Raw genomic sequence first — 19,879 nt, 5'->3', positions numbered from 1 at the left:
TTATCTGCTCACTCAGCTGCCATTACACAATGGTTTTGCTTGCGTAGAAAACACTGCAAATAGCGGACAGATCTTAGTAACAGAATGAGAGAAAGTCAGGAAATGTTTGTCTAGCATGGATTTCAACTGTCTCGCTGTAGGCTCTGCAGTTGGTTTTAAGTGTAACTAGCATGTGGCTTCAGTTTCAGTAACAATAAAATGACTTGTTGACTGCTAAGCATGATTTTGAGAGTAGAAAGATAACAAAGTTTTCTGAAGCATTTACTTACGAGTAGGATTTGGTAATTTTGGACAGAGTTTTTTTCTTCTGAATACAACTACTTCTTCCCATGTGTTAATTGCCAAATGTGAATGATACAAAAGGAATAAGAAGCTGTAAATTTCTTTTTAGTTTAAAATTTCCACACAGTGTTTATTCCATTTAATTGAGTTTGGATGTGATCCCTTTTAAATCTATGAGACTTTGTAAGCTGTTCTCTAGGTACAAATATCCCTCTACCTATTTAAAAATTGTGCCCACTTGTAATTGAATAGTCATTCCAGTTGCTCTGTAACTGGAACAGAATGCTGAAATATGTGGAGAGTACATCTTATTCTAAATTATCAAGAAATCAAGTACATACAGGAGCTTTTCTTTAAACATGCAAACCATTAAAAAAACAACAACAACAAAAAAACCCAAAAAACCCTCAAACATTCCTCTTATTTGACTGTCCCTGGAATGTAACTGAAATTTGAAGATCATCTTGAATTCTTTAAGGGTGTGTTTTAAAGATTTTTTCACTCTTGTTAGTGATGAATACTGTTCTTTTGGGCAAGAGGATTCTGCTCTTACCTATCAAATTCAGGGTGTTCAGATGGTTAAATTTGCTTACAGTCTGAGGCAACTATAGAAGTGCTTTCTCTCCACCTAGTCACAGTAACAGTTTTTAAGTGAGAATGTTTAGGCCTATGTTATTGAAGCTAATTGTATCTTTTTAGTTAATATTACTTACATGAACTGTAATATTACTGCAATGAAATTTGATATTAAAAAATCACTATTTACCAATAAGTGTCTCTTAAAAAAAAACAACCACAATTTAATAAGTGCATATAACTCAACTTTTGTCCTTTTGTAGGATCTAATCGATACAATGCTCTGAATGTACCGTTACACAACAGAAGACATCAGGTAAGCATTTTTTTATGGCTTCATATGTGAAGATGGAACTTTCTACACAGATACTGAATAAAACCAGTCATTTTAGTGACCCAAAATGTCAGAAGATAGCCTATTTTACTGCTGTCATGATATTCCAAGGGAATTTCTGTCCACAGAGCCCCTGCACTTTTCAAAAGGTAGTCTATACTGTTCTTGTGTTGAGGAGTCAAGTTGTCTGCTCACCTCGCTTCACTAGAACTAATCCATTGACTATTGGCTTATGATCACTGTAGGTATTAACTCAGGCACGCCTTTCTAAAAAGAATGGCAAAAAGGCTTAGTATTTGTCTCTTATTAAAGTTATAAGAAATATTCTTTTACTATACCAACCTGCAATAAGTTAGAACTTGAACGTTTCATTTTTAAAGTTGATTAAAACTACGTTAGTTTAGAGGTCTTAAGCTTTTTGTTGAAAAAAGGTAGTTTTGGCATCTTAAATTCCGTGTTCCTCAAACTGAACTTCTTCAGACACATTGCTTGAGCCCCAAAGAATGTTTGCATTTGTAAACTATACATTGGTGTGTACACTAGAATACCATATTAGTTAATATTACTTGTCACTAGTCATAATCCTTTTAAGGAATAAATCATGTATCTTTGAGAACTCTGCATGGTTAATTTACATTTCACTACATACTTCTTGCCAAACACCTCTTACTTGCAGCCAAATCACCCTTATTAATTTAAATATTATTTAAAAAAAAAATGTTTCTGTTCTTTACTGTAACTTCATCAGTCTTGGGAATGTGATTTACTCAGTGTTCAAAAATGAGCATCGGTTTTCTGTGAATAGCTAAATATATTAAGGCTTTTTACAGTAGTAAATCGTAAATTAAAAAAATCGTAAATACTTTGATGCAGTCAAAATTTTCCTGTTTTGCTACCACTGAGTATGGGCACCACAGCACTCTGTTTTTTCTCTTTGCTTGTATGATATGTCTTGAACCTTCAAGTTAGTGCATTCAGATGCCACTGTAGAAAGATTTCAAATAGGCACTTCTGAAGAAATGAGAAAGCAGCTATAAAGAGACCTCGTTCCTAAAATGTCTGCTGTGAGAACAAGTGACCTGCTGTCCAGCTTTGTGATGGAAGTAGCCCTAAATCAACCTGTTGCTGAGTTCTAAGAAAAATCTGAATAACTGTGTTGAGAGTTTCTCCCTTTACTATTTTCTGCTAGCACTATGTCAGCCAGCCTCATGCTTCAAGATCTGCAGTCTTGAAAGGGTTCCAGGACAGATTTTTATGACTGGCTTTGCCAGTGGAGGCAAAATGCTAGTGTACTAGCACAGGCTGCAGTGTTAAAGACAGCAAAGCCGTAATATTGTCTGTTTTCCTTCCTTGCATAGCTAATTAACATACACAAGCTGAGTATAATGACTGCATTAATTACACACCACCATCCCTGATCCATAATCAAGATTCACTTGATTTAACACTTCAGTGAAGCATTAGGAATACATCTCTGAAGGATAAGTCATTCTTGGCTGAAATGTCACTTTAACCTTATTCTGTCCTCCATAAATCACAACAGTGTGTGGTTTTGTTCTTTGTTGCCTTTGCTTTTTCAGAATGTTCCATTTTGGATCCATTTCTTGGATACCTTCCTATTGCACTAAAGCCACAGAACAGCCTTATTCATGAGCAGCAGCTCAGTTCTGTCCAGGTGGGAGAATAAGAATTGAGTGTTACTTGTTAGAGAAGCAGACACCTCTTATTCTGGGAGAAAACCTCATTGTTTTTTACTAATTAAAGTTAGGTTTTGTTACAGCCAGGTGTTACAAATTTCTCACTATCACCACACTGAAAGAACTGAGCTGTTGTCAGCCATTAGTCTATTGGTCTTTAGAAATCTTAATTTCAAAGATGGCTTCTCTAACTGTGCTAACCTATAAGTGTTCTTGTGGCCTGTAGTTTGAGAAACGCAGCAGAGGCAAAGCATCACCTGTTGTATGAAATAAAAATGTACTTTGTTATCATAGAAAAACATGCCCTTCTGTGTGGCATTGTATTTTATTTGTAGACTTTAAAAATTGAGTTGAAGATAATTGCTGCTATGTATTTTAGGCTGAACTGATAACAAGAAAGAAATGATAGCATTATTTTGTCCGACCATAGATATTTTTTTTTCATATTTAAATAAGTACATGTCAAATATAATCATTTTATAACTGTCTTTACAGCTGAAGTTGCGAGACCTTGCTGGCCAGGCGCTGGCTTTTGTTCAAGAACTTGTAACAGCTCTTTTGAACTTCCATACATACACTGAGCAGAAGGTACAGATCTTTCCCATTGATTCTGCAACAGACACTATATCACCGTTAAATCAGAAGGTAAAGCTTACAGATTTCAGCTACAAGTATATTCAATTATGTAGAATTTCATGAGTGAATATCTTAGTTATGCAAGCTTCTACCACTTTTACTGGAATGCTGTGAGTGTGTTCCTGAGAGGCAGCCTCTCCTGCATGAGAAGTCTCTTTCTTTTTGGTGAATTCTCTGAATGTGGGCGAAGGTGTAGCTGCAGAGAATCCTTTTCCCCTGTGCCTCTGCTACAAGAGCAATATCATAGTCAAATCAAGGCTTTGCTTTGTAAGTGCTAAATTAAAGTGCATTTGTCAAAAGTTCAGCTGACTTATTTTAAAATACACAACTATTGCACTGCTAAATAGATGCTTGTCTTAGTTAATGCACTGGGGCATGGGAGATGTTGAGGCAGAAGGTCTTGTGTTTAAAGCGTTTAACTGTAGTGTGAAATAAACTGGATGTAAAGTAGGCTTACAAAGGAGAGAACTTGGACTCTGTTCCCTTGTCAACAAACAACTTTATAACCTGATTTTGGACTGCTTGTGTAAAAACCTTTCCTGTAAGTGTTCTGAAGCTCCAAGTCTGTAAAGCATGTTGAAATTACGACGAGAAACCTGACCTGTCTCTTTCTCTGCGACTCCATGGGAAGACTTTGAGAGTATCATTCAGAGCTGTTAAGCTGCATCTTTTGACTTTCTATGCCATGAGGCATGGAAAAGAACTTTGTGCACAAGGATTTGTGTAGGGATGCATATATGTATGCTTTGGAATAAAATTGCTTTAACATCAGAGTTGTTGACTTCATAGTGCAAGTGGACCTATGTGCATTTAAGTGGCTGGATGACAGTATTATCCGATTCAGACTATAATTTCAATTTAGTAGTTTGTAGGGCTCAGGCTTAAGCTACCAAGATGGATGTGATTTGCATTCATCAAATGGCTGCAATGCATGTAGTGGCAATGTTAACTATCACAAAACTTTCCTGTTCTTGGGGAGACCTCCTTTAATCTCTTTGCAGGCAACAAATATGCTTGTGAGGGCGTTTATCCACTAGAGAAATCCCACTCTATTTACCTTCTCAGTTGTTTCAGCTATTTTAATCAAGAATACACTTTTGCAGAGATTCAGCATAGATCTTAGTTTGAGAACATTTTCTTGCTCCTGCCACCAAACGTACTCAAAATGGCATATCCTTCTTGTGAAAATTATGCGGCCTTGTCATCTCCCAAATTCTTTGGGGCAGGAACTGTGTCTCCTTGTTTATGTGGCCCAGTGTGGTGGTTGAGTTCTACAGATATTACTGCAGTTTACACTAAGGGAATAAAATCAGGTTTCTTAGACATCACTTCTCACGCATTTTTTTTCTTAATGTCCTTGTTAACACTTCTTTGTTGCTGTTCAGCAGAGAAGTGCTTTCACACAGCTGAAACATGCAACTTAATCAGAACTATAATTTGATTCTCCTTTTCTGATAATTGGCTCTGATTCAGTAGTTAAAGCTTTGTTTGTTTTCATAATTATATCTCTTGTAGTCTGCCCCATTGTGTATTCATGACCTAATTGCCTCAGTGCACTGCTACCTCTCAGGGCTTTTGCTGTGACTTTCCAGCAGTGAAGCATCTTTTATCACCCACTGAAGCTGCTGTTGCTCCTGTATTTTTGGTTAATTTATCTGTTTGCTTGGCGAGTGTTCTCAGTGTGATCTTAGCTTCTCCATTGAGTGATTCAAAAACCTCCCCTTAATGTGGTAGAGAAAATGAGACGAGAGTCAGATAGTGGCTTAGCACACTTGCACTGATTTATTTTTCCCCAACTCCAGGTCTTGTCTGGCGCTTTCGAGTTATTTTCCCCACCAAACACTCAAAGTAGATGTGGACAATTCCCTTCCAGGTTCAAGTATTCCTTTTCTCTTTAAGTATTGGATTGCTGGGTTCTGCTGGGTCTTCAGCATCGTGCCAGATAACTCCAGTCCTCTCTCTTGCAACACAAGTCAGGAGCATTCTGCATGTGTTATTTCTTCCTCCTTAGACTTAGGAATTTTCCCTAATTCCATCCAGATTTGTGCATGCATGAATGAGAGCTTGGCATCTCTCTCTTCTTGTTAACACTGTGTTACTGCACTGTAATAATACAAGAAATAATTAAAATTTCTCGTACCTTATTTGCCTGGGATCTTTAGCTACTGTTGTGGTATAAATAATCAAAGGTGAAGGTATCTTTCTGTGGGGTAAAATAAAAACCAGGATCACTTTTGACTACCAATGTCAATCTGTGGAATAAGCTTTCTGTAGTACTGTGATATCAAAATTGAAAGCTGACGGTACGGTTACATTTTGATTGTGTGTACGAGTAAACACCTTTGTTCTCAGGTATACTTTCTTTGAAGGTGAAATTAGCCATAGAATTTACTTAAGCAATGTTAGCAAAGTCAGGCAGTTCTATGAGGCCAGAGTTTCATAATAGCCCAAACCTGTCATAGTTCTTTAAAGTAAGAATTCTCCCTTTGATTAATTACTGCTCCATCCTTTGCATTGGCATAAGCATGCTTTGACCCATGTTGAAAACTGACTGGGATACAGATAAAGATTAAAATGTATCTTTTGCTCTCAGTTTTAACTCGGTTTAGTTCTTCAATACTTTGCACAGCTATGCTGTGCAAATGCTTGTGCTGATGCACAGGACGAGGGCTGAGAGGCAAACAGCTGGGAGGAAGGTAGGATAGTTTATTCTGGTGGCTTAATGGTGCATGGATCTAGCCTTAATTTGGTGGAGTTGAGCAAGGAATGCAAAAACTTAAAAAGCAGGGGTCTGGTGTGCTGTGCATGGCAGTTAAGATAGGGTGCTGTGGCAAAGCCCTAGATGGGGTTTTGCCTGGACTTCCACTGTAGTCTTCACTATTGCTCACTTTCCCTCAAGGTGTGTGTTTGTGTGTCCTGTAGAAGAGGTTGCTGTATATCACTTGACTGTTATCTTATTATTGATGTCCTGGGGATCATTTAAGATGACAGGTGCTTTGCTAAAGTGGACTGTTCAGTTGTTAACTTGGAACAGTTTGCAAGAGCCTTCAGCAAGCACCATTTTAAAATCTCTCTGTACTCAGTTCTCACAGTATCTTCATGAAAATGCTTCGTATGTTCGCCCTCTGGAGGAAGGAATGCTTCACTTGTTTGAGAGTATTACAGAAGATACTGTGACAGTCCTGGTAAGATTTCTTATTTTTAGTATTGAAAAAGATTTTTACAGAGCAAAAATACTTACATGTTGTTTTTCCTTCCAGGAAACAGCTGTGAAACTGAAGGTCTTCTCAGAACATTTAGCTTCCTACTTACGCTTTTTAAGAAAGATTCTTCCTTATCAGTTAAAAAGGTACTTTTGATTTGATAGACCAAATTAAAGGGGCACTAAGTGTCAGGCATGCAGTATTGTCAACATCTACAACTCAAATATTAAGTCAACCCTTAAAGCACCCTGGCTTAAAAGGCGGAACTCTTTTTTTTTACCTACTGTTTTTTGAGCCTTTAGGTTATGCATGTTTTTTCAGCTGGTCATTGGAGCTAAAAACATGTATTTTAAGGCCTTTTTTCCTCCCTCACAGATGAGACTTTAACGAAAGCTGCACAGATTTTTAATGTTTCTCAATGTTGCTCAATAGCATTGATACTATTCAGGTATGATACCCTGAAACTTAATTTCTTGAGCCTGTCTGAAGATCATTTATCATGCAGTAAATATAACAATGTAGTAAAACCTGGCCAGATGCACATCCCTTCTGCAGTGAAAATCTTTGTTCCTGAGTGGGTTGAAGGGAGGTGAATTATTAGTGCAAAGGACTACTTAAAAAGAGGTTTTGAATTAAGAACAAAAAGCTTGTTTTATGCCTTCTTTGTACCTGTTCTGCTCCTTAGGACGCAAAAGGTAAGTTATGTGTAGTGGAGGAGAAAGTCTTTAAATTGATGCAATCAGATCCTTGCCATGAGTGTAAACTATTCCTGGCTTGTGACTGAAGCTGCTAAAAGTGGGCATAGTACATGCACACAGTAATTTTCATGTATTGCTATGTTACTCTGATATGTTAACGTTTCTAAAATAAATTCCTAGTCTGTTGTTGCTTTGGACCGGGGATATAGAGAACGCTAGTTATCTATTCCAAAACTCATGAACTTGTTTTTTAAGATAATTGCTCACTTTTTAAAAAAATGATTCATGTATTCCTAGTTTGGAAGAAGAGTGTGAGTCTTCTCTTTGCACAGCTGCTTTAAGAGCTAGAAATATGGAGCTACACAGAGACATGAAAAGGTTGACTGCAATCTTTGAGAAGCTACATACATACATTAGTCTTCTTGCGTTACCAAGTAAGTGCCAGTTTTGGCTCTGTTGGTTACATTGTGACTGGAAGGTATAGTTTTCCTTTTGGACCAGTTTTAAAAAAAAAAAAACAAAACAACAACAAAAAAACACCCCCAAAACCCCAAACCAACCAGAAACACAACAACAAAAAACCCCAAATAAACCAAACCCCCCAAAACCCCACCACACCGAAAAAAACCACGTGCAAAATCCCGCTTCTATGATAGAGGAAAAGAAGGTTAATGCTACTCTGTAGGTACAGCCTAAACTATAGGGAAAGTGATTTCTACAGTATACTCTGTCATGCTGGATCCTCTTTGATCCAGGCTGGGAGACTGAGTGTTCTGTAGAGTGTTTCTTTAATGCTCTGCACTCTTCCTTCTGGATAGATACGGGCACAGTGCGGGCCTGGAAATGACAAAGCAGTTACATGTACTACATTTTAGATAGTCATAGTTAACTGTAGAGGGAGAGAAATGACTGTAGGTTTTTATAGTACGATTGACAGTACATCTTTTGTCATCTCTTAATCATGAAATTGTTAATAAACTACATTTTATTACTAATTATCACTTCCAGCTCCTTCTGTTCTATTAAACTACAACTCTCGTGATAATGACTAAATAAAGTCAGGTAAAACCTTTGTGTCTATGTGTGTGGGGAAACTATATCCAAATGCATACTGTAAATAATAAGAGGAGACGGTTATTGTATAGCTTTGGGTTATTTCAGCCTTCACTCTTTAGAAGGACCCAGATGGTCCTTCCTACAACAGTGAGCATGTAAATCTTTCTGCATGCATAATTGCTTTTTGAGACCAAAAGAGTTGATATTTGTAAAATCTGAATGAAATTTAGGAAACTTGGAAGTTTTTTACCTGCCTATTCAGGCAAAATTTGGTGTGTATATATATCTAATATTAAAGGAGGGGTAAATTTAAGTAAAGGAATCTGTTACAGTTCTTTAGTTCTAAAGATCATACCCCATGCAAGTGTTTCTAGTACGTGGAAACTGGATGATTTTTCAAAGCTAACTTTTTTTCATTCATGGTTGAATCTTAATTTTTTTTTTCTTTCTATGTGGTAACTTTAGGTACAAAACCAGAAGGACTTCTTAGGACAAATTACAACTTGGTGTTTACAAACATTGCTACAAGTCTTCATGGATTTCATGACATTTTAAAAGGTGAGACTACAGGAATAGTGGTGTGTTTCAGTTCTGCTTTTTTCTGTTTAACATAGCACACATGCATTCTCTCTGTAACAATGTTGAATGTGTAATATGTGATAGATCTGGTTTGTTTTGCCTTTACAAACTAAGTTAAGAAACTAAACCTGCTAACTACTTGTTTTGGACATGCATGCATATTTTGCACTCCTCCATTCTGTTAGCTTTGTTCTTCTAAGTTGCTGGAATATTTAATTGTGGCACTCGATCTTCCTGAGCCGTATCACTTTAGTTACTGAACTTCATTGCTCGAGTGGAACTAGCATACAGAATGGAATGCCATTAAATATACATATCTTCCTCCACTTCTGTACTGTTGACCTAGTACCTGCCTTCAAAGTGGAATATTTTCTGACAGTTTTTAGGTTGATTACTGTTTTTAACATGAATATATAACCAAAGCTTATGAAGAAGTCTGATTTCCTTTTGAAACTGAACTTCCTGCTTGAAAATGGCTTACCTTCCTTTTATCAGAAGGACACGGATATGTTACATTATCAGTGAAGTGATGTTTGGTCAAAACACGGATGTTTCTCTATATCCTAGAATTTCTGTACCATGTAGCAGTTCCCAGGGAGAAAATAATCCATGTAGGTAATTTGTTTTGATACTAGTTAGCTGTTTAAACATTAAGCTTTTATAATTTTAAGCAAAATGTTTTTTATTTCTTCTAGTCTTTTAGTAATAATGTCAATAGCACTGCCCCATTTTGCAGTGTCTTTGTTTAAAAAAAAAAACTCTTAGAGATTGTACCACAAACAAAATGAGACACTAAACCGAATTTTGTAACATAGATAAGTTTATTGATAAATACCTTCTACCTCCTTAATATGGTTACTGTAATGTAAAACCAACCCAACTTATACTTTATCAAAAGAAGAAAAGAAAGTGGAAGAAAAGTACTGAAGAAAACTGTCAGTAGAATTCATTAGCTAGCAACAGAAATGTTGTGCTTAACACCTCACACTCCCATACTCCAGAATGCTTGATTTGTTACTTCTCCCTTCCTTCCCAACCCAAACTAATTTCCATCTGCTTAAGCCTGCCTCGCATTATAACTTCTGGTGGTGATGGCCGAGGATTTCTGCATTCTGTAGCAATAATACTTGATTGTGAAATAGGTGCAAAGTGTTCACTTGTCAAATAATTACTTATTTTTAATGAGGCCAACTTAGGGATGTTTGTTCTTACATGATAAATACTTGAGTTTTTTTTAAATTTTGGTGCTGTTGAAATTAATTAGTGTATTTAAGCTAAGATGTTTTTGTGAATGACTCAAAAAATTTTTGTGGTTTTTTCTTTCTGAAGACTGTTCTGTTGGTTTTGCCTGAAAGAATTTTAGAATATAGGAAGTAACATTCTGAATTTCTGGTAGTCTCTTTAAATTTGCTCTGACAGAATTAAAATACTCTTCCCTTCTAAGTCCTGTAAGCTTAAGACGTGCATATGGAACGTGACTAAAAATTCTGCCTTTAGTGTCCTGATGGAAATATATGGAAATGGAAATTATATTTGTGGAAAGATATGCTAGTTCAATGTGAGCTTGGATCTGCTGTGTAGCTATGATTTTTTGGGATACAGAGTACACTTAAGTATACCCCTTTATTCTGCATTGTGTAACAGGCATAATGTCTATTCCTTATGATCACAAACAGTTGTCTAAGACAGTGTACCAAAGAACTAAGAGTATCCAGAATAAACTTTTGTACAACTTGCTTAAAGAGGGGAAAAGTATTTGAAGCCCGAGGTCATAAGCTGAATTTGAAAATGGTTGCTTAAATAGACAAAAAATGCAATTTGAAATAAACATGTGTTTTCTTTTTCTAGACATTTCCAAGCACTACAGTCAGAAAGCTACTTTAGAACAAGATGTTCCAACTGCCACACAGAAACTCATAACTACAAATGACTGTATCTTATCCTCTGTTGTGGCTTTAACAAATGGAGTGGGCAAGGTAATGGATATTTTTGTTTCAGTATAATGCCCTAACTTGTGCAGGTTTTTTTTAAAAAAACAAAAACAAAAAAAACACCAAAAAAACCCCCAAACAAACAAACAAAAAAACAAACAGAAAAAAAGAAAACCCCCAAAAAACCCAAACAACAAAAAACCCCAAAACTTAGTTGAATGATTTTGGAAAATCTAGGTGGTATTAATTTCTGACATTAATAATCTATAGTATCAGGTTTGTTCTAAGATATTTTCAGGATATGAGATAAAAACAACTGAATGGGTGATATAAGTAGATACTCTGAAGAGGATGCTTTGCCTTAGTAAGGTCTAAGTTATGTGGGAGACCCTGTAGCTTTGAATTTCTTGTTGTGAAGTCCACTTTCACTAAATACTTACCTTTCTTTTGAAACAGTAATTGCTCTCATGAATCTTTCTGGTCAACTTAATTCAAAAAATGGTTTTTCTTGATGTGTCTAGATTGCCTCGTTCTTTAGCAACAACTTGGATCACTTCACTGCTTCATTGAGCTATGGCCCTAAAGGAGGAACAGAGTTCATCAGCCCTCTTTCAGCTGAGTGTATGCTGCAGTACAAGAAAAAAGCGGTTGCTTACATGAAGTCTTTGAAGAAGGTTTGTTCCGCTAGCATGCTTGCATAGAGAAAGGACAATTCAGCTGATAGTTAGTTATGCCAAAGAGAATACAAACTAAGGATTTTCAGTATTTGGAATAGATTTTTTACTCTGAATGAGAATCTTTGGCTGAGGAAATGGAACCCTTAGAGCAATAATGCTATTGAAAAATTTAGAGAGCATAGTTGCTCTCACAACTGAGGATATGCGCCAATTCTGCCATTACCCATTTCCACTAATTATTTCTGTGCCAAGACTCCAAGGAGAAGAGGGTAGCTGCTTATTTAAATTTCCTCTCATATTCACCAGGAATATGGAGTGAATGACATCATATTCTTATACTTGCATTCACTGGAAGACGGGAGAGCAACAGGGGAAAAAAAGCAGCTGAAAAGGAGGAGAAAATGTGCTGAACCAAAGGATTGAACACTGCCAGATCTCCCTGTTGTCTCCATTAAAATTAACAATTAAGTGGTGGTGTACTTAACAGTTATCATTCAGTCACTTAATGTAATGTCTGTAAAGTGGACCTTAAGATGCATTTGATCATTAAGTAACACCTGGAGTTTTCTGAGCTCTTTCTAATCAAGTGTGCATTTTGGGGTGGTATTTCTTGTGAGCTTAAACCATTTTTTTTCTACTGACTAGTAAACACTTGGAAGATGTTTTTCTTCCCTTTATTAAAGTAAGGAGGGCAATAAGAAAATAAATGTAGAATACGTATTTTGATCTACTGTGAAACGTGTTTTGAGGTTTCTTTTATCCTTCTGCAGCCTTGTGCAGATTCAGTGCCTTATGAAGAGGCTTTGGCTAATCGCAGAGTTCTTCTGAGTTCCACAGAAAGTAGAGAAGGTCTTGCACAACAGGTATTCTGGTATAAATTTTACTAAGATGTATGGTAGTGTATTTTATAAAGGTAAAGTAGTATCAAATAGTCGCCACATTTATGTGTGGTTGTTTGTACATATATATGCATATAGTGAAGCTTAATGTAGATGTCTTATTTGTAGAGTTTTGAAAGTAAAACTTATCCTTGTCAGGCTGGGTTATCCAAGACTTGTTCTCCTGTACCTGCAGAATGTACATGTAGCTATAAGAGCCAGGATTATGCCATTGATGTCTTAATTTATAAATACAAGAAGTCGTGCAATCTTTAATAATTCAAATAGATGCAAAATAAAGACAAGAATAAGGCATACTGAAGTATTAATTTCTAATGTTATATACTGTTTTGAGTGCTTTTTTGGACTATGCAGGATTTATTAGCACTGATTAAGAACAATGCTTTTTCTTTTCAGTTAAAGTCTATTAATAGATTACAGTTTATCATTCTTGCAGTGTGCATTTTTTTTTTCTGGAAGGGGAGGGAGAGGGAGGTTAAATGGTATTTAAGACCTATGCAGTTTGCCCATCTCATATGAATGAGACCGGCTGATTAATACTAAAACTTCTTTATTAGTTTGAATAGTCAGACTGTGCTTGAGTCACTGTCATTGAACTTTTACAAAAGAAAGACTTCAGTGGTTTTTTTTGGTTTTTTGGTTGGTGGTTTGTTTGTTTGTTTGTTTTTGTAGTGGCCAATATTCAAAGTGTACTAGTAGAGATGAGATGAATTTCAACAGAAATGTGTGGAGTGATGTGTACTGTTGCATAGTTGATTTCTTATCTGGACAAGTGGGGAGTTCTGTCTGTGTGAGGTGGGGCAGCTGGGAGGGGAGAGACTGATTGTCTTTCTAGCATAGAACAAGACAATGCTAGTGCCAGGCACACACCTTTCAAGTTTTCGTAGAAATTTTTTACTGCTTTGATTTTTCACCTAATACGGTCTTGCTGGTTCTATGAGCTGTAACTTTGTGATGCATGTTTCAGACTAATTAAATAATGCGGTCATTTTTGACACATGACCACAGTTAAGTGTACAGCTCCAGTTGTAGTTGTTTACCTGCTGCATTATTCATTAGCTCACTTATGTAATGGTTTAAAATAATACTGTTCTCAAACATTCCCTGTGTGTGACTCTTCTCCTTTCCTGTTCAGTAACCTGGACTGTAAACTTTCCCTCCTAAAGGTCCAGCAGAGTTTGGAGAAAATTGCAAAACTTGAACAAGAAAAAGAACACTGGATGTTGGAGGCCCAGCTAGCTAAAATAAAGCTGGAGAAAGAAAACCAAAAATTGAAGAACTCTCTTAGTGGACATTTAACTGAAACTATACAAGAGCGTTCTGTTTTGCCAAATGTAGCTGAACAAAAGAAGGAAACTACAGAAAAGAGTCCGAGGGAACCTATTAAAAGTACTAGTCTGGTAAGTGACCTTTTTTCCTTCAATAGGGAAAAAATCCACTTCTTCAGTACTAGTACTGTTTGATCAGTGGAACACTAATAATGAAAGCTTTTTGACTGACTGTGTTGAAATGCATTCACACTTGGACACCTTGTATTTGCAAAGCTGCTTGCTAATACTTTCTGCAGAGTTTGGAACTTCTTGGCTTTTGAGACTTTGTTTGGTATCTTTAGTGTCACGGAGACATTTTTGTAGTTCTGTACATGTATGACTGAGGGGGAAGTAACAGATGCTTAACTTCTAGATTTTTCTGACTCTGTAGTCAGGAAGCCTTGCAAGTATTATATATCTCAGGTGGGCTCTGAGTTTCCAATACTTTTTTAATCTGTAGGTATGCTAAAGCAGACAGAAGTAGGTAATTAGTATTTTTAAATGGGTTGAAAGACTTACTACAAGTTGGTGCAGTATTACTTAATTTTAACTTGAAGCCATTCAAGTTTTCAGTGCTCTCTGGAACACTAATCTTTACGTAACCTTCATAGGCACATACAACTTGGGCTCAAGAATTGCATTTGGATATGGCATGCATTCTGTCCTTGCTCTTCTATGTTGGGTAAATGTCTTCCCTGTTTATTGCTAGTATTTGGAAGAGTTGCCTTTCCTCTGAATTACCACTTCCAAAGTGGTATTAATAGGGATGTCACCTGTAAGAAAGAAACAATCTGCTTAGCTCAGCACTTGATAGAATTCCTCCTTTTTTTTTTTTTTTTTTCCTCCCCACTTTCCTGCTCCAGGATAAAAATGATCTGTGGATTGTTTTGAAATCCCCAGTTTTGAAGTATACTGGCATCTTAAGTTTTTGGTCCTGTATTTGAGTTTGAGGAGAATGGCTTTTTCTAGCCACGCTGCTTACTGTAACTCACAGGTCAAGATACTGTGTAAATATTTCCCATAAACCTAAATCTCTAGTCCTGTTGAGGTCAGAAAAAAAACTCTTGACTCTATGAAGGCATACTTTCCATGAAACTAGTTCTTTGCACATAACTCACTGCTAGAGTTCTGTCAGTGCTTCACACTGAAGTGTCACACTGGAAAGAAAGGAATTCAGAAGGTACTCAAGAAATCCAAGACGCATTTCCTTGCTCTTGAACATGAAGAGTAATGTTTCAGTGTACTAATGTACCTCTGAATTAGTTTCATGTAATCAAGCAGTTGCATAATCATACAAGCTGGCTGCATCTCGTTGCTTCTATTGCTTTTTCCCTGTGTACACCATAAGGCAAAGGATATATTTGGAGAGTTGGTGTCAGTGTTAATTCTGTTCAAGGCATTAATGTATTTTATTACCCTTGTTTATGTTACAGGTGGAAGTACTTAAATTTGGTTTTAGTTTTAACTGTTGCGAGATTTCTTTAAAGTCCTTCTATGACTAAAGCCAAAATGACTTGCTGCTGTAGTATCTATTTTTGCAGTTTTCACTTAAGCATATTTTCTTCCTTGTTCTAGATTGGAATGTTGAGTATAACTACTGATAATGAAAAGGTAATCTGTTTTAAACATTATCAACGTCCATCTGGTAAATACTTCAATTCTGGTTCTCTTGAACTTATTCCAAAGGCCTAATTACCAAGAATATTGTCGTATGATGGCATGAGTCACCAATGTAGTCTGTACACTCTATCTTCAAGTTTCTGAAATCCATGTATTTCTTAACTTCCTTCTTCTGTTTAGTGAACTGTTACCTTTTATTCACGTAAGCAGTTTGGAGCAGTGTGAGCTGTGGTCCAGGTCTGTTCTCTGTAATTTTGAGGAAAGCATTGGTCTGTTTGTACTTCAGTAACCCGAACTGCATTCCAAGCCTCAGCTCTTAACTCTTGAGGAAGGGCTCAAGCTACAAAAAAGTCACTGACTGTAGTGCCTGGTGTTTAACACTGAAGTACAGGCTATTCCAAACCAGAGGTCACACCAAAAGAAACTTTGAACCAGCTGTCAGACTAAATGTTAACTCTTCGTTTGGCTATAGTGTAAGGCTTCCCCCAGCAGGAACTTAGCAGAGTAAGATTCAGTGCTTTCCCTTTTCTGACACTGCAGGGAACTGATGTGTATTTTAGTTTACTCCCCCTTTTCTTCTGAAGATATGATTAAAATGGGGGTGGGAGCCACATCATAACTGATACAAGTTCTTAAAAGCTACTGCGTAGTGCTGAACTTGACGGTCATGTGAAAGCTGCCTCTAGTGGGTTACTCTGTATATTACAGTAAACTGGCGAGTTGTGCGGTTTTTTGTCTTTTCTTTTCTTTTTTTTTAAAAAAGTTCAAATATCTAAACAAACTTCTGGAACATGCAACATAAGAAATAGTTCTGACTGTTGTGAGCTTTTGAAATTTAGTTATGCAAAGGAATTATTCCTTCTTGGGAAAAGCCAGTGAGTTTTTATGTAGGTGAAAGCAGTTCATTTCTCCAGTGGATTTTCACCTTCATCAGGGACTTGATATGTTAAATCAAGCCAACTTCTTACACCTTCAGTCAGCCCTTTGTCCTTTAGGGAAGTCTGACACTAAGAGTCACCATCAGAGTGACCAATTGCAGAGTGACCTGCTGTAATTTCTGTTGTGTTTGGGGAATTTTATTACTTTTGGGTAGAGCAGCCAGGCCTCAGGAGGGAAAAAGAGAAGTCGGTATAGAGGACAATGTTGTGATGCAAGTATTCAGGCTACTAAACATAAATATTTGTCTGCTTAAATTTTTGCTTTGCCAGGCTTCAGATGTTGAGTCTCGTGAAGACCTGATAAAAAACCACTATATGGTAAGGATAGCAGAACTTACATCTCATCTGCAGCTCGCTGACAGCAAATCAGTACACTTTCATGCTGAGGTGAGCATGCAGGCAGTCTTTATACTGAAAACGGTAAATCTCTTTTTGAACTTTCCATGGGCAAGTGTTACGACAGTGAGTTTAAATATATGGAACATAATGTTTCATAAAAATCTGTTCCTGGAATATGTTTTTTGGCTGTGGTCTAGTATGCATAGAAAGAGATACTGTAGAAAGATTTTTTTTTTTGTAAATAAATCCTTTGGTAGTCTTATCTTGGGTGTATTAAGGGGTACAATGTGTATCATATGTACGTTTGTTCATACGAGCTGAAGCAGCTGGCTTTAGTTACCAAGCTAGGTTTGACTTCATCTTGAGGTGATGCTGATGTCATTCAAAAATGTTTGAGTGTATCATGAAGTGATGAAAACAGCTCTCCTCTGAGAAATTCGTTCATAGGCGTAAGTTATACTTCATGAACTAACAAAACGATTCATTGTATCTATGATTTCCTGTTTTCATTTCAAATCATAATTTTTCTTGAAAGTAGTGGCCATTTCAATTTGTGTAATTAACTGATGTGGAATATACCAAAGCTCCAGGTTGACAGAGCAAATCCTTTTAAATATTTTCTTTTTAATAGTAGATGACATAGTATGGAGGAACTATCTTTCTCTGATATTTGAGCAATGTATGAAGTGAATTGTTTTGTGTTGCTTTTTACTTACGAAATATTTCCTAGTAATTATGTGAAAAATATGATATTTAGAGGATTGGCAATATGGTAATTCTGTAAAATGAAACAAAAATCTGATGTTAACTATTACATTACCTTTGCATTTAACAGTGTGCACAAGCTCTGACTAAGTTTCTTGAAATGTAAGAGTTAGAAAGATGGAAACATCCAAAGCAATCAGTTAAAGGTGGCATAAAGCAATACTCTGGAACTAATTTTCCTCCCTTCTACCCTCCCTATCCTGTTCTGATTGACAGTGTCGAGCACTTGCTAAAAGGCTGTCTTTAGCAGAGAAGTCCAAGGAATCACTCACGGAAGAGCTGAAACTAGCTAGCCAAAACATCAGTAGATTACAGGCAAGTAAAATGTTATATAACGTAATAGATGCATATCGTAATTGTATGTAATGGGAAGTTGGAGTAAAGTTACGGCCGTCGAGCGTGGTCATGCCTTCACTAGGTCCTTAGTTACGTGATGTACAGGCTCTAATGGTACGTAGAGAAGAGACTTAAATAATACACTGCAAATCCCAGGTATAAAGTTGAACATGCTTGCAAGGAAAAGGTTAAAGTAGCCAAGGCTGTGTTTTAGCACACTTGATGTCAAGGCTTTTTATGAAAATGTTTTTTTTTAATGTCAAAAGGTGTGGTTGTATGACTGATTTCAGTGGCTCGTTTCCCTCTGCAAGGGGAGGATTACTTTGTGTACAGCCAGCACTTGACTCTACTCCTCAGATGGGATACTGACAAGGCTGGCTACGCGTCACTCCATTTAACTGAGAAACAGGACTAGGAAAGTGACGGAAGTCCAATTTCCTAGATGACACACCGAACTCTTAATCCTTTCTAGCATCTGGGACTGAAAGTCTTAGAAATGCCAGGGTGTGTTTTTGAGATGGATAGCTTAATATTAAGCAAAAATAACTTTGGGGTAATCTTTAGGAAGCCGTTGTTAACAATAGATAGTAAACCCTTATTCCGGATGTCCTGTGAATGTCCTGTCCCTTTGTCCTTCCCCTCCACACAGTTCAGGAAGGAGCCAATAGTAAAGTAAAGTGTATCTATAAATATTCAGTGCTTAAATGCCTTCGTGTTTTCTTCATATTTAGTTCTTATCTTTATTGCTTACCTGTCTGAGATGGTGAGTACATAAAATGCTCCATACAGGCAGTGAATATAACGATATACACTTAAAAGAATTGTTCACGAACACAATGTGCTCTTTTGATTTATTCCTTTAACAAATTCCACAATCAATGTCTAACTCAATGTGAGATGTTCATCTCCATTACATATTAAACTTTCTAAGAAAAGACAGCGGGCGCACCATTTGTATGTTTAATAGCAGACTGCATAATATTGAATCGTAGAATTGTTTAGGTTGGAAGGGCCCTCTGAAGTTAAACTGGTCCCCTCCTTTGGTCAGAGCAGAGAGAGTTCAGATCAAGCTGTTGAATTGGGAGTTTCCTGTACAGCCATGCTGGCCTTCTGCCACAGTTGCTCAGCTTCCTAAGTACTGGACTGTTCTTTGCTCTGTCCTTGATCGTACACCTTTCCTGGGCCCCTTTAACTTCCAGGGCAGTTTTACCTGGGATCTTGCCAAGCAGACCTTGAAAAAGCCAAAATCTACTCTTCTTAAATCTTGGGTTGCTGTAATTCTACTATTCATCTTGCTTGCTTCCCTCAGGATCTTAAATTCCACTAACTCATGGTTGCTGCAGCCAAGGCTACCAGTGGCTGACGAGCTTTTCTTTATTTGTGAGTAGCAGGTCCAGCAGAGAGCCTCTCTTAGGCCTACTGATCACTGGTATCAAGAAGTTCTTTACCACACTGAAGGGAACTCCCAAATTGCTTGTGTCCCACCTTGTTGTCCTTCCAGGAGACATCAGGGTGGTTAAAATCCCTCATGAGGATCAGGGTCTGGAGTTGTGGGATTTCTATCTGCTTGTAGCAAATGCCCCCATATCACCCTTGTTCTCTGATCCCTACCTATGAGATCTTAATTGTCTTCAAACCACTCCTTCACGTAAAGCATGACTTCTCGCCTTCCTACCCTGTCCTTCCTAAAGTGTCTGTATCCCTTCATTGCTGCGTTCTACTCGTGCACACTATCCCACCGTGTCTGTCTAATGCCAGAGAGATCATAGTTCTGCAGCTGTGTGTGGATTGCTGATTCCTTCAGCTTTGTATGCCACGGATGTTCACGTACATGCTCTAACCCTATAAACTTCACTTGTTTCTTGGCTGGAAGCAGTGTTGGAAAACTTAGCTGTTAGTCTTTTATGTAAGCCATAAAATGCAGGGGAAAAAATTATAAAGGAAACGAGCAAAAATAAGGGGAACAGACCATGCATGAGACTTCAGGTAAAAGAAAAACAGAT

The 19,879-nt window shown here is 37.2% G+C and overlaps 1 protein-coding gene across 17 annotated transcripts in view; it reads left to right on the top strand.

The window, feature by feature from the left end:
* PPP1R21 (protein phosphatase 1 regulatory subunit 21) overlaps window positions 1-19,879 on the top strand; it is a 55,154-nt gene that overhangs the window by 10,927 nt on the left and 24,348 nt on the right. For 12 of the 17 annotated variants that reach the window (XR_014227538.1, XM_082305289.1, XM_082305287.1 and 9 more), the window contains 13 exons: window positions 1,122-1,174; window positions 3,385-3,534; window positions 6,609-6,710; window positions 6,786-6,874; window positions 7,724-7,860; window positions 8,948-9,040; window positions 10,910-11,037; window positions 11,514-11,666; window positions 12,440-12,532; window positions 13,735-13,968; window positions 15,454-15,489; window positions 16,707-16,856; window positions 17,757-17,855. Coding sequence is in view for 16 of the 17 variants with exons in the window: in XM_082305289.1 (XP_082161415.1) it covers window positions 1,122-1,174; window positions 3,385-3,534; window positions 6,609-6,710; window positions 6,786-6,874; window positions 7,724-7,860; window positions 8,948-9,040; window positions 10,910-11,037; window positions 11,514-11,666; window positions 12,440-12,532; window positions 13,735-13,968; window positions 15,454-15,489; window positions 16,707-16,856; window positions 17,757-17,855 (1,517 nt within the window). In the remaining variant the exon portion in view is untranslated. The remainder of the gene's footprint in view (window positions 1-1,121; window positions 1,175-3,384; window positions 3,535-6,608; window positions 6,711-6,785; window positions 6,875-7,723; window positions 7,861-8,947; window positions 9,041-10,909; window positions 11,038-11,513; window positions 11,667-12,439; window positions 12,533-13,734; window positions 13,969-15,453; window positions 15,490-16,706; window positions 16,857-17,756; window positions 17,856-19,879) is intronic. The other 5 variants (XM_082305290.1, XM_082305296.1, XM_082305291.1 and 2 more) reach the window with 3 other exon arrangements.

Source organism: Platalea leucorodia (assembly GCF_965183815.1).
Source record: "Platalea leucorodia genome assembly, chromosome: 3".
Lineage (NCBI taxonomy): Eukaryota > Metazoa > Chordata > Aves > Pelecaniformes > Threskiornithidae > Platalea > Platalea leucorodia.
The sequence above is the reverse complement of the archived record's forward strand: the minus strand, read 5'-3'. Positions and strand labels throughout refer to the sequence as shown.